Source organism: Dama dama, chromosome 32 (assembly GCF_033118175.1).
Source record: "Dama dama isolate Ldn47 chromosome 32, ASM3311817v1, whole genome shotgun sequence".
Classification (NCBI taxonomy): Eukaryota; Metazoa; Chordata; class Mammalia; order Artiodactyla; family Cervidae; genus Dama; species Dama dama.
The window spans coordinates 40,469,806-40,482,973 of NC_083712.1; the positions used below are offsets into that span (position 1 = coordinate 40,469,806).

Sequence of the window (13,168 nt, forward strand, 5' to 3'; positions counted from 1 at the left end):
GTTTCTACATTTAACTGAAATTTTTAAAGAAATTTCCACATCCATAATTCTGAAACTTATTATTATCCTGGAAAATGTTATGATGTGTATTTTAAAACTGTACATAAAATAGAGTAACAATTACATACCCCATGTCCTCTGCATTTGATATTTGGGTCGCAGCTTTGATACTGACTGTATTGAGAGAGGTCAAGACAACCACCACTGTAACAAAACTAAAATGATAAAACAACCAACAACTTTAAAGTCAGGAATTCATTAACTGTACTTAGTATAAGAAATTAGATACACAATATGATACTTAGGATGAATTTGAATTTCATAACATCTACTCATTCTAATGAAAAGCTTTAGGTCAAAATGGTACATTATTACTTTATCAAATATCAAGTTTTTACAATAAGATATTGCTTCCCTTGAAGGAGCAGATTTGTGAGCTTACTAATAGCCAATGAAAATTATTAAAGTATTGTAATTTGGTATGTTATAGGAGGTTCTTATTTTAATGTGGAAAGGGATTTTAAAAATAAAATACAATACAAGAAATGTCCATTCAGTGCTTTTCAAGTGCCATAGAAATTTTCTCTAATTTGTCTCTAAATAAAAGTAGACAACATTCTTGAAATACCTGAAAACACAGAACTTTTCTATGTCTTTTCTACAAGGCATAGAAATTATGAAGCTAAAAATTATAGCTGGTATAAGAACAAAACAAGCCAAATTGTAATGAGCATTTGTAATGGGCCTTTGCACTTTCTATGCATTTTCATATATATGCTCACATTGACCCTGAGAGGGAGATATTTTTATCCACACTTTATATTTGATGAGAACTAAATGTACACTTTTTAGGTCATGCCACCACTGACTGACAGAACCAATATTCCGTGCAAGAACTTCTTTAATCATAGAGCCCACTGATCAATGCTCAATACCAGTGCTTCAACCAGTCCTTTTTACATTCTTCTAACTTTAATAAAGTATTCCTTGTCTTTTACAAAAGCAATGTTATCCTCATACCTCAGTTTATCTAACCTTGACTTTGAAATAGAAATTATACCCAAGTTATAGGTTATGAGGATGAAATAACTTATTACACATAAAGGAACAAAAATAGTTTGGGACATAGTAAATGCTCACTAAATGCAAATTTGTGTTTTAGTTATTTATTTAACCTGATTTTGATGTAGACTGCAAGTTAATATTCCTCTACCAAAATTTTAATTTAATTTGAATACTCTGGGGGACATCTAAGATTATCTGCACACTTTCCTCAGTTATCTGTCAGAATATCTAACATGTGATGAAGTCTAAAACATTCGTTATTTTCTATCACTATTGGTAAGTAAATATATGGAAAAAGGTCTGTCTAATCAAAACTAGGGATTTTACAGTAGTTATGTAGGAAGGGTTCAGTTCAGTCACTCAGTCATGTGCAACTCTTACCGACCCCATGAACTGCAGCACGCCAGGCCTCCGTGTCCATCACCACCTCCCAGAGTCCAGACAAACCCATGTTTACTGAGTCAGTGATGCCATCCAACCATCTCATCCTCTGTCGTCACCTTCTCCTCCTGCACTCAATCGTTCCCAGCATCACCGTCTTTTCCAATGAGTCAGCTCTTCGCATCAGGTGGCCAAAGTATTGGAGTTTCAGCTTCAACATCAGTCCTTCCAATGAACACCCAGGACTGATCTCCTTTAGGATGGACTGGTTGGACCTCTTGCAGTCCAAGGGACCCTCACGAGTCTTCTCCAACACCACAGTTCAAAAGCATCAATTCTTTGGTGCTCAGCTTTCTTTATACTCCAACTCTCACATCCATACATGACTACTGAAAAAATCATAGCTTTGACTAGATGCATCTTTGTTGGCAAAATAATGTCTCTGCTTTTTAATATGCTGTCTAGGTTGGCCATAACTTTCCTTTCCAAGGAGAAAGCGTCTTTTAATTTCCTGTCTGCAATCACCATCTGCAGTGATTTTGGAGCCCCCAAAAATCAAATCAGCCATGGTTTCCACTGTTTCCCCACCTATTTGCCATGAAGTGATGGGACTGGATGCCCTGATCTTAGTTTTCTGAATGTTGAGCTTTAGGCCAACTTTTTCACTCTCCTCACTCACTTTCATCGAGAGGCCCTTTAGTAGTTCTTCACTTTCTGCCATCAGGGTAGTGTCATCTGCATATCTGAGGTTGTTGATATTTCTCCCAGTAATCTTGAATCCAGCTTGTGCTTCCTCCTGCCCAGCATTTCTCATGATGTATTCTGCAAATAAGTTAAATAAGCAGGGTGACAATATACAGCTTTAATGTACTCCTTTTCCTATTTGGAACGAGTCTGTTGTTCCATGTCTAGTTCTAACTGTTGCTTCCTGACCTGCATACAGATTTCTCAAGTTGTAGGTCAGGTGGTCTGGTATTCCCATCTCTTTCAGAATTTTCCACAGTTTATTGTGATCCACACAGTCAAAGGCTTTGGCATAGTAAATAAAGCAAAAGTTGATGTTTTTCTGGAACTCACTTGCTTTCAAAATGATCCAGGGGATGCTGGCAATTTGATCTCTGGTTCCTCTGCCTTTTTAGAACCAGTTTGAACATCTGGAAGTTCACGGTTCACTTATTGCTGATGCCTGGCTTGGAGAATGTTGCGCATTACTTTACTAGCCTGTGAGATGAGTGCAACTGTGCAGTAGTTTGAGCATTCTTTGGGATTGCCTTTTTAGGGATTGGAATGAAAACTGACCTTTTCCAGTCCTGTGGCAACTGCTGAGTTTTCCAAATTTGCTGGCATATTGAATGTAGCACTTTCATAGCATCATCTTCCGGGATTTTAAATAGCTCATCTGGAATTCCATCACCTTCACTAGCTTTGTTTATGGTGATGCTTCCTAAGGCCCACTTGACTTCATATTCCAGGATGTCTGGCTCTAGGTGAGTGATGACACCATCATGATTATCTGGGTCATGAAGATCTTTTTTGTTCAGTTCTTCTGTGTATTCTTGCCACCTCTTAATATCTTTGGCTTCTGTTAACTCCCTACCATTTCTGTCCTTTATTGAGCCCATCTTTGCATAAAATATTCCCTTGGTATCTCTAATTTTCTTGAAGAGATTTCTAGTCTCTCCCATTCTATTGTTTTCCTCTATTTCTTTGCATTGATCACTAAGAAAGGCTTTCTTATCTCTCCTTGATATTCTTTGGAACTCTGCATTCAAATGGGTATATCTTTCCTTTTCTCCTTTCCTATTCACTTCCCTTCTGTTCACAGTGATTTGTAAGGCCTCCTCAGACAAACATTTTGCTTTTTTGCATTTCTTGTTCTTGGGGATGGTCTTGATTCCTATCTCCTGTACAATGTCACAAAGCTCCATCCATAGTTCATCAGGCACTGTATCAGATCTAGTCCCTTAACTCTCACTACCACTGTATAGTCATAAGGGATTTGATTTAGGTCATACCTGAATGGTCTAGTAGTTTTCTCCACTTTCTTCAATTTCAGTCTGAATTTGGCAATAAGAAGTTCAAGATCTGAGCTACAGTCAGCTCCTGGTCTTGTTTTTGCTGACTGTATAGAGCTTCTCCATCTTTGGCTGCAAATTATGTAATCAATATGATTTCGGTATCTACCATTTGGTGATGTCCATGTGTTGCATCTTCTCTTGTGCTGGTTGAAGAGGGTGTTTGCTATGACCAGTGCGTTTTCTTGGCAGAACTCTATTAGCCTTTACCCTGCTTCATTCTATACTCCAAGGCCAAATTTGTCTGTTACTCCAGGTGTTTCTTGATTCCTACTTTTGCATTCCAGTCCCCTAAAATGAAAAGGACATCTTTTTTGGGTGTTAGTTCTGGAAGGTCTTGTAGGTCTTCATAGAACTGTTCAGCTTCAGCTTCTTCAGTGCTACTGGTCAGGGCAGATACTTGGATTACCGTGATATTGAATGGTTTGCCTTGGAAATGAAGAGAGATCATTCTGCAGTTTTTGAGATTGCATCCAAGTACTGCATTTCAGACTCTTTTGTTGACTATGATGGCTACTTCATTTCTTCTAAGGGATTCCTACCCATGGTAGTAGATATAATGGTCATCTGAGTTAAATTCACCCATTGCAGTCCATCTTAGTTCGCTGATTCCTAGAATGTTGATGTTCACTCTTGTCATCTCCTGTTTGACCACTTCCAATTTGCCTTGATTCATGGACCTAACATTCCAGGATGTGAGAGATGGACTATAAAGAAAGCTGTGTGCCGAGAATTGATGCTTTTGAACTGTGGTGTTGGTGAGACTCTTGAGAGTCCCTTGGACAGTAAGGATATCAACCCATTCCATCCTAAAAGAAATCAGTCCTGAATATTCATTGGAAGGACTGATGCTGAAGCTGAAACTGAAATAGTTTGGCCGCCTGATGTGAAGAACTGACTCATTGGAAAAGACCTTGATATGGGAAATACTGAAGGTAGGAGGAGAAGGGGATGACAGGATAATATGGTTGGATGGCACCACTGCTTCAATGGACATGAGTTTGAGAAAGCACCAGGAGTTGGTGATGGACAGGGAATCCTGGCTTGCTGCAGTCCATGGGGTCACAAAGAGTTGGACACGACTGAGCAGCTGTTTGAGGGCAGGAGGAGAAGGGGACGACCAAGGATGAGATGGTTGGATGGCATCACTGACTCAATGGACATGGGTTTAGGTGGACTCCGGGAGTTGGTGATGGACAGGGAGGCCTGGCATGCTGCGGTTCATGGAGTCGCAAGGAGTTGGACACGACTGAACGACTGAATTGAGCAACTGAACTGATTCGTAAACAAAAAACAAACATAAGCTTGCTAATTAAATGATAGTGCTCTGATGAAGCCGGTAAGGGGGAAAAAAAATGTGTGGCAAACCAGTAGTATCTTAGAACAAAACTACTGGGTTGACAACTATATTTATTTGACTTTTTCCATAAGATTGCTCTAGGAACATTTTGTTCAAACATTTGTGCAGTGTATGGAGAAAGTGCTGTATACTGATAAATCCAAGTGTGATTTGCAAAATTTCTGGCTGGAGATTTCTTGATGGGCAATGCTCCATGGTCAGGTAGACCAGTTGAAGTTGACAGCAATCAAATCAAGACATTAACTGAGAACAAGCAATGTTATACCACGCGGGAGGCAGCTGACCTACTCAAAATATCCAAATCAAGCGTGCAAAATCATTTGCACCAGCTTACTCATGTTACTTGTTTTGATGTTTGTGTTCCACTCAAGTGAGAAAAAAAGAACCTTCTTGACTATAGTTCTGCTTTTTCTACTTAGACATAGCAAAAAGATTTCATTTTATAAAAAACAAATTGTGGCAGGGGATGACAGTGGGTACTGTGTAACAATGTGGTACAGGAGAGATTGTTTTTTCAGTCGTTAAGTTGTGTCCACCATTTTATGACCCCATGGACTGCAGCACACCAGGCTTCCCTGTCTTTCACTATTCCTAGGAGTTTGTCCATGTCCGTTGAGTTGGTGGTGCCATTCAACTATCTCATCTTCTGTTTCCCCCTTCCCCTTCTGCCTTCAATCTTTCCCAGCATCTGGGTCTTTTCCAATGAGTTGGCTCTGCTCACCAGGTGGCCAAAGTATTGGAACTTCAGCTTCAGCATCAGTCCTTCCAATGAATATTCAGGGTTGACTTCCCTTAGGATTGACTGGCTTAAACTCCTTGCAGTCCAAAGGACACTCAAGAGTCTTCTCCGGCATCACATTTTGAAAGCATCAACTCTTTGGTCCTCAGCCTTCTTTATGGCCCAATTCTCACATCCCTACATGACTACCAGGAAAATCATAGCCTTGACTAGATGGACCTTTGTTGGCAAAGTGATGTTTCTGCTTTTAATACCCTCTGTAGGTTAATCACGAGTTTTCTTCAAGAAGCAAGTGTCTTTTAATTTCATGGCTGCAGTGACTGTCCACAGTTATTTGGAGCCCAAGAAACTAAGCTTGTCACTGTTTCCATTTTTTCCCCACTTATTTGGCATGAAGTGATGGGACCAGATGCCATGACCTTTGTTTTCTGAATATTGAGTTTTAAGTCAGCTTTTTCACTATCCTCTTTCATCTTCATCAAGAGACTTGTTAGTTCCTCCTCACATTCTGCCATTTGAGTGGTATCATCTGCATATCTGAGGTGGTTGATATTTCTCCTGGCAACCTTGAATCCAGCTTGTGATTCATCCATCCTGGCATTTTGCATGATGTACTTCTGCATATAAGTTAAACAAGCAGGGTGACAATATGCAGCCTTGCCATATTCCTTTCCCAATTTTGAACCAGTCTGTTGTTCCATGTCTAATTCTACCTGTTGCTTCTTGACCACCATATTGGTTTCTCAGGAGACAGGTAAGGTGGACTGGTACTCCAATCTCTTGAAGAATTTTCCACAGTTTGTGGTGATCCACACACTCAAAGTCTTTAGTGTATATAGTTAACAAAGCAGAAGTAGATGTTTTCCTAGAACTCCTTTGCTTTCTCTCTGATCTAACAGATGTTGGCAGTTTGATCTCTGGTTCCTCTGCCTTTTCTAAATCTGGCTTGTTCACCTGGAATTTTTCAGTTCACATACTGCTCAAGCCTAGCTTGAAGGATTTTAAGCATTACCTTGCTAATATGTGAAATGAGTGCACTTGTATGGATTGTGGGGCAAGCCAAATGAACAACCACTAGCCATAGTAAAGGCCAGTCTTTATCCAAAGAAGGTGATGTTGTATATAAAGTGGGATTAGAAGGGAATCCTCTATTATGAGCTCCTTCTGGAAAGCCAGATTCCGAGAAGTACTGCTCCCAGTTAGACCAGCTGAAAGCAGCACTCAACAAAAAGTGTCTGTAATTAATCAACATAAAACTCATAATCTTCCATCAGGATAATATAAGACTGCATGTTTCTTTGATGATCAGATAAAAACTGTTACATCCTGCTTCATATTGCTTAAAGCAGGGGTCCCCAATATTTTTGTCACCAGGGACAGTAATGTGAGTGATGGGGAATGATGGGGAGTGGCAGGCAAAGCTTTGCTTGCTTCTTGGCACTTACTTATTGCTGTGTGGCCTGAGGGTTGGGGTCCCCTGACTGTTTCTAACATCAATATAATTTTGTTGTTAATGCTTATTCATTTTGTTTTTTTCCCTTTCAAGTTGAGATTTTCCTGGTTCATGGAATGAAGAGTGTGACTTTTGATTGAAACCTAGATATTTTGATTACTGTGTTATGAGACTCTGGTTAAACCTTGTGGTTAAACCTGGTTAAACCTTCTGGTTCAGCAGTTCTTCCCTATTACAACTCTGAAGTAGGGGAAAGGAACACTGCCTCAGTTTTGCCAGGTAATGCTGAAAGTTGGAGAAGGGAATGGCAACACACTCCAGTATTCTTGCCTGGACAATGCCAAGGACAAAGGAGTCTGGTGGGCTACAGTCCAAGGGGTCACAAAGAGTCAGACAAGACTGAGTGACTATCACTCACTCAGCATTGGATGTACGGATTCCACTAATATCTGGAATGAGAGGGGCTCCTTATTACTGCAAGTGGCTGGGGAGAACAGGCTCTCCACAAACCCTCTGTTCTACCACCCTGGCGAGAGTAGAAGTGTAGCTACGCTTTTATCTATGTCCTTTGCTGCAGTAGAGAATCCATTGTTTAAGAGTGTGCCATCTCGCTAAGCTGTTCACTTGGCTAAAGTCAGCCTTTCCTTTATGACTTATTTCTGTCTGTTTCATTGGGCATTTCTGAGTTTCTGGCCTCTCTGGCACTCAGTTTGGGATATATAAGGCTAAAAGCAAAGAGATCACATTGTTATGTTGTTCCTCAGGTTCTGAGGTGCCTAGCTCATCTGCTGAAAGAATCTTTCAGCTTTGGGGATCTTCTTATGTTTATTTTACATTTAATATCCAGGACTCTTAGCTACAGTTAATGAGAAGAATAGGGGAAAGTAGGTCAAGACTGTCCTGGAACTTCAAATCTCTCTCCAGTAGTTTTAACCGTGATATAATATATTTATCAATATTTTCCCTTATCTGTAACTGACTTTGTACCATTTAATAACTCTGAGATACCTAGATACTCATAGATACTATCCCTAAGTTTTCTTTGAATTTTTATTAAAGCATTTTGGCCTATAATTCCTTTGAAATAATATTTTATACCTTAGTCTATAGGCTAATTTATCCTTGTACCTATTGGCTTTCATTTTAATTATTTTACCTTTATCTTAAGTCTTGCTATTTAGTAAAATGAATTCCCAATTTACATTTTATTTCAAATTGCATTGGCTATTTTGTACATTTAGCTCTTTGCATTTTAATATAACACTAAATAAGTTTTTTAATTTCTACCAGTAACTTATTCCCTGCCCCCCCACCTCAGCAAAGAAACCTGGTGGAATCATGATTCTTCTGGATTCTTCTGCATCATATTCATTAATTGATTTTGAGAACAGTAACATTTTAACAATATTGCCTTCCTAGTCAAAGACACCATTTATGTTTTAATAGTGATCACAACCCACATGATTTTCATGTGTAGTCAAAAAAGTAGAGCTGAAGGGGATGGGAGATGGATAAACTAGGAGTTTGGGGTTAGCAGATAAAAAACACTATATACAAAATAGACAAATGAGAAGGTCCTACAGTACAGCACAGGAAATTATATTCAATATCTTGTAATGCACACAATGGAAAAGAATATATATAACTGAATCACTTTGTTGTACAAAAGACACTAACACAACCTTGTAATTCAACTATATTCAACTACAATTTTTTAAAAGGTAGAAATGATGTCTTGCAGGTTTTACCCTGATTTCTCTATCACCCTAATATTGCATATCTCCATGTCATTAAAAATTATCTGTATTAGGTATGGACTTTCGTGGTGGCTCAGACGGTAAAGAATCCACTAGCAGTGTGGGAGACCTGGGTTCAATTCCTGGCTTGGAAAGATCCCTTGGAGAAGGTAATGGCTTCCCACTCCAGTATTCTGGCCCGGAGAACCCCCATGGACAGAGAAGGCTGGCAGGCTAGAGTCCATGGGGTTGCAAAGAGTCGGACATGACTGAGTGGCATTCACTGTCACTTCACTTTGCTGTAACTTATCTGATAAACTGACACTTGGCATCTAGTGTGTCTTGTTTATTTTCTCTATTATAACTCACATCATAATTGCTCTGTATCAACATCTATTTCCTAATAGTTGAAAATTAAACTTAATTACATCAGAAATAGATAAAAAGTGTGATGACAAATTTGACTGCTAAACATTTCAAAATCATTTTCCATAAAGTATCTGTTAATTTATACTTATTTTAGGAAGTTTATAAGTTATGCTTCTCACCATCAATTTTTTTTACTTGAAGTATACCTGGTTTACAATATTATATTAGTTTCAGATATACTACATATTGGTTCAATTTTTTATACATTATACTCCATTTAAAATTAATATAAAATATTGACTATATTCTCTGAGCTGTGTAAAATATTCTTGTAGCTTATTTGGAAGACAACACAAACAGACAGAGAAACACACCACATTCTTGAATAAGCAGAATCAATACTGTCAAAAGGACTACAGTGTCCAAGGGAATTTACAGATTTAATGAAATTCATATCAAATTACCAATGGCATTTTTCACAGAGCTTGAACAAAAATCATAAAATTTGTATAGAGACACAAAAGACCCCGAATAACCAAAGAAATCTAAAGAAAAATGAAGCTGAAGAATCAGGCTCCCTGACTTAAGGCTATACTACAAAGCTACAGTCATCAAAACAGGAAGGTACAGGCACAAAAATACACATATAGATCAGTGGACTAGGACACAAAGCTGATGATAAACCCATACACCTATGGTCACCTAATGTATGACAAAGCAGGCAAGACTATACAACAGAGGAAAGACAGTCTCTTCAGTAAGTGGTGCTGGGAAACTGGACAGCTATATGTAAAAAAAAAAAAAAAATGAAATTAGAAAACTCTATACCACACACAAAAATAAGCTCAAAATAAATTAAAGACTTAAATGTGAGACTGAATACTATAAAACTCTCAGAGGAACAAAAGACCAAACATTCTCTAACATGAATTGCAGCAATATCTTTTTTGACCCATCTCTCAGAGTAATGGAAATAAAGACAAAAATGAATGGTACCTAATTAAATTCAAAAGCTGTTGCACAGCAAAGGGAATCATATACAAAAACAAAAAGACACCTCTAAGGATGGGAGAAGGTATTTGGAAATGATGCAACTGACAAAGATTAGCCTTTAAAATTTTCAAACATCTCATGTGGCTCAACATCATAAAAACACACAACCCAGTCAAAAAATGGGCAAAAGACCTAAAGAGAGACATTGCTCTAAAGAAGACATACAGATGGGTAAGAGACCTATAAAGAGATGTTCAACATAGTTAATTACTGAAAAGTTAAAGTGTTAGTCACTTAGCTGTGTCTGACTCTTTGCAACCCCTTGCACTGTCAGAGAACTAAGATCGTGGTATCCAATCGCATCACTTTATGGCAAATAGATGGGAAACAATGGAAACAGTGACAGATTTTATCTTCTTGGGCTTCCAAATCATGGTGGAGACTGCAGCCATGAAATTAAAAGACTCTTGCTTCTTGGAAGAAAAGCTATGACGAACATAGACAGCATATTAAAAAGCAGAGACATCACTTTGCTGACAAAGCTCTGTATAGTCAAAGCTATGGTTTTCCCAGTAGTCATGTATGGATGGGCATTGGACCATAAGGAAGACTGAGCACTGAAGAATTGGTGCTTGAAAACTGTGGTGCTTGAGAAGACTCTTGAGAGTCCCTTGGACTGCAGGGAGATTAAACCAGTCAATCCTAAGTGAAATCAACCCTGAACATTCATTGGAAGGACTGATGCTAAAGCTGAATCTCCAATACTTTGGCCACCTGATGGGCAGAGCCAACTCATTGGAAAAGACCCAGATGCTGAGAAGGATTGAAGGCAGGAGGAGAAAGGGACAACAGGATGAGATGGTTGGATGGTATCACTGACTCAAAGGACATGAATTTGGGCAGACTCCGGGAGATAGTGAAGGATAGGGAAGCCTGGTATGCTGCAGTTCTTGGGGTCACAAAGAGTTGAACAGGACTTAATAACTGAAGAACAACAACAAGGCTCCTTTGTCCATAGAATTCTCCAGGCAAAGAATGCTAACATGGGCAGCCATTCCCTTCTTCAGGAGATCTTCCCAACCCAGAGATCAAACCCAGGTCTCCTGCACTGCCGGCAGATTTTTTACCACCTGAGACACCAGGGAAGCCCATCAAATTATCAGAGAAATGTGAATCAAAACTGCAATGTGGTATCATGTCATATGGTCAGGATGGCCATCATCAAAAAAATCTACAAACAGTAAATGCTAGAGAGGGTATGCAGAGAAGGGAACTCTCCTACGAGGTTTGTGGGGATGTAAATTGGTGCAGCCACTACGGAGAACAGTTCCTTAAAAATGGAAATACCATATGATCTAGCAGTCCCACTCCTGGGTATATAAGAGAAAAAACTTGATTCAATAGCGTACATGCACCCCAATGTTCATTGCAGCACTATTCAAAATACCCAAGACACAGAAGCAGATTAAATGTCCCTCAGGAGATGAATGGAAAAAGATTAAGTGGTACATATATACAATGGGATATTAGACACTAGAGAATGAATTAATGTCATTTGTAGCAACATAAACATACCTGGAGACTATCAAACTAAGTGAAGTCAGTCAGACAGAGAAAGACATATATCATAGGATATCACTTATACGTGTAATCTTAAAAAACATGATTGACATGAAGTTATTTACAAAATAGAAACTGACTGATAGAGAATGAACATATGGCCACTAGGGGTGAAGGGTTGAGGGGGAAGGATAGATTGGGGATTTGGGATTGATGTGTACACACTGTTATATTGAAAACAGATAACCAACAAGGACTAACTACATAGCACAGGGAACTCTGTTCAATACTGTGTAATAACCTAAATGGGAAAAGAATCTGAAAAAAGTGGATTTATATATAGATATATATACTCATATAAAACTGAATCACTTTGCTGTACATATGAAACTAATACAACATTGTTAATCAACTGTCCTCCAATATAAATTAAAAATTAAAACAACAAAGTTAGCATACAATATTGGCTGTGTCCTCTGTGCTATGCAATATATTCTTATAGTTGATTTATTTTTTATGTAGTAGTTTTATGTCTCAATCTCTCCCTGCTTACCTCTTCCCACTGGTAATCACTGACTTGTTCTCTATATCTGTGAGTCTCTTTTAGTTATTGTATTCTTCACCTCCGACTAGTTATTTTTTATATTTCTAGTTTTTCACTAAAATTCTCACTGTGTTCATTTCTTCTTTCCCCAAGTTCAGATAACATTCTTATTGATTATGCTTTAAACTTTTTATCTGGTAAATTATCATTTTTTTGTTTTCTCAGTGTTTTTTTTCTTTCATTTGAAATAATTCTTTTGTCATTTTGACTTTGTGTCTATGAAATTAAATGAAAGAGTTACCTATCCTAGTCTTGAGGGGATGTCTTTGTGTCCCAGCATCCCCATACAGTCTGTGTGTAGCCAGGGGTTTTTGTGGGAGAGCTAGATCTGACATGATCATGGGTCACATCCTGTCCCAGGGTGTGTTGCCTGCTGTCACTTTGGTGAGACGCAGGATTGAGGACAAAGGGATAGGGCCAGTGCCAGGTGTGAGCTGAGACTTCTCCTATGATCCGTGGCTATCACCACCCTACTGGGGAGATGGCATCAGGTCCAAAGCTGCTGATGGTGAATGGGTAAGGACAACCTTATGGTACAAGGTGGGGTCCAAGTTGATTCAGTTCCTTTCAAGTATGCATTTCCCTGCTCCATCCTGGGGATGGCACCTCTGCCCCAGAGGGTATGATCCCTGAAGCAAGAGGGAGCTGGAGTGGGTGCCTGATGTGCTTGGGGCATGTGTCCTGGTATGACTCTGGAATGTCAGTCTGAATTCTAGACACTTCCTGATCCACTCCCTCTATAAGCAACAGAAATAGCTGCCCTCGCCCCATTCAGCTCCATCCTTCCCAAGTGCACACTCTCCTCAGCAATGACAGATTTCGCCCTACTGCAA

At 39.0% G+C, this 13,168-nt stretch overlaps 1 protein-coding gene across 1 annotated transcript in view; it reads right to left on the reverse strand.

The window, feature by feature from the left end:
* LOC133050544 (A disintegrin and metallopeptidase domain 3-like) overlaps nt 1-13,168 on the reverse strand; it is a 134,041-nt gene that overhangs the window by 25,637 nt on the left and 95,236 nt on the right. Inside the window, exon 17 of the mRNA XM_061134787.1 lies at nt 129-215. Within this exon, the coding sequence (XP_060990770.1) occupies nt 129-215 (87 nt within the window). The remainder of the gene's footprint in view (nt 1-128; nt 216-13,168) is intronic.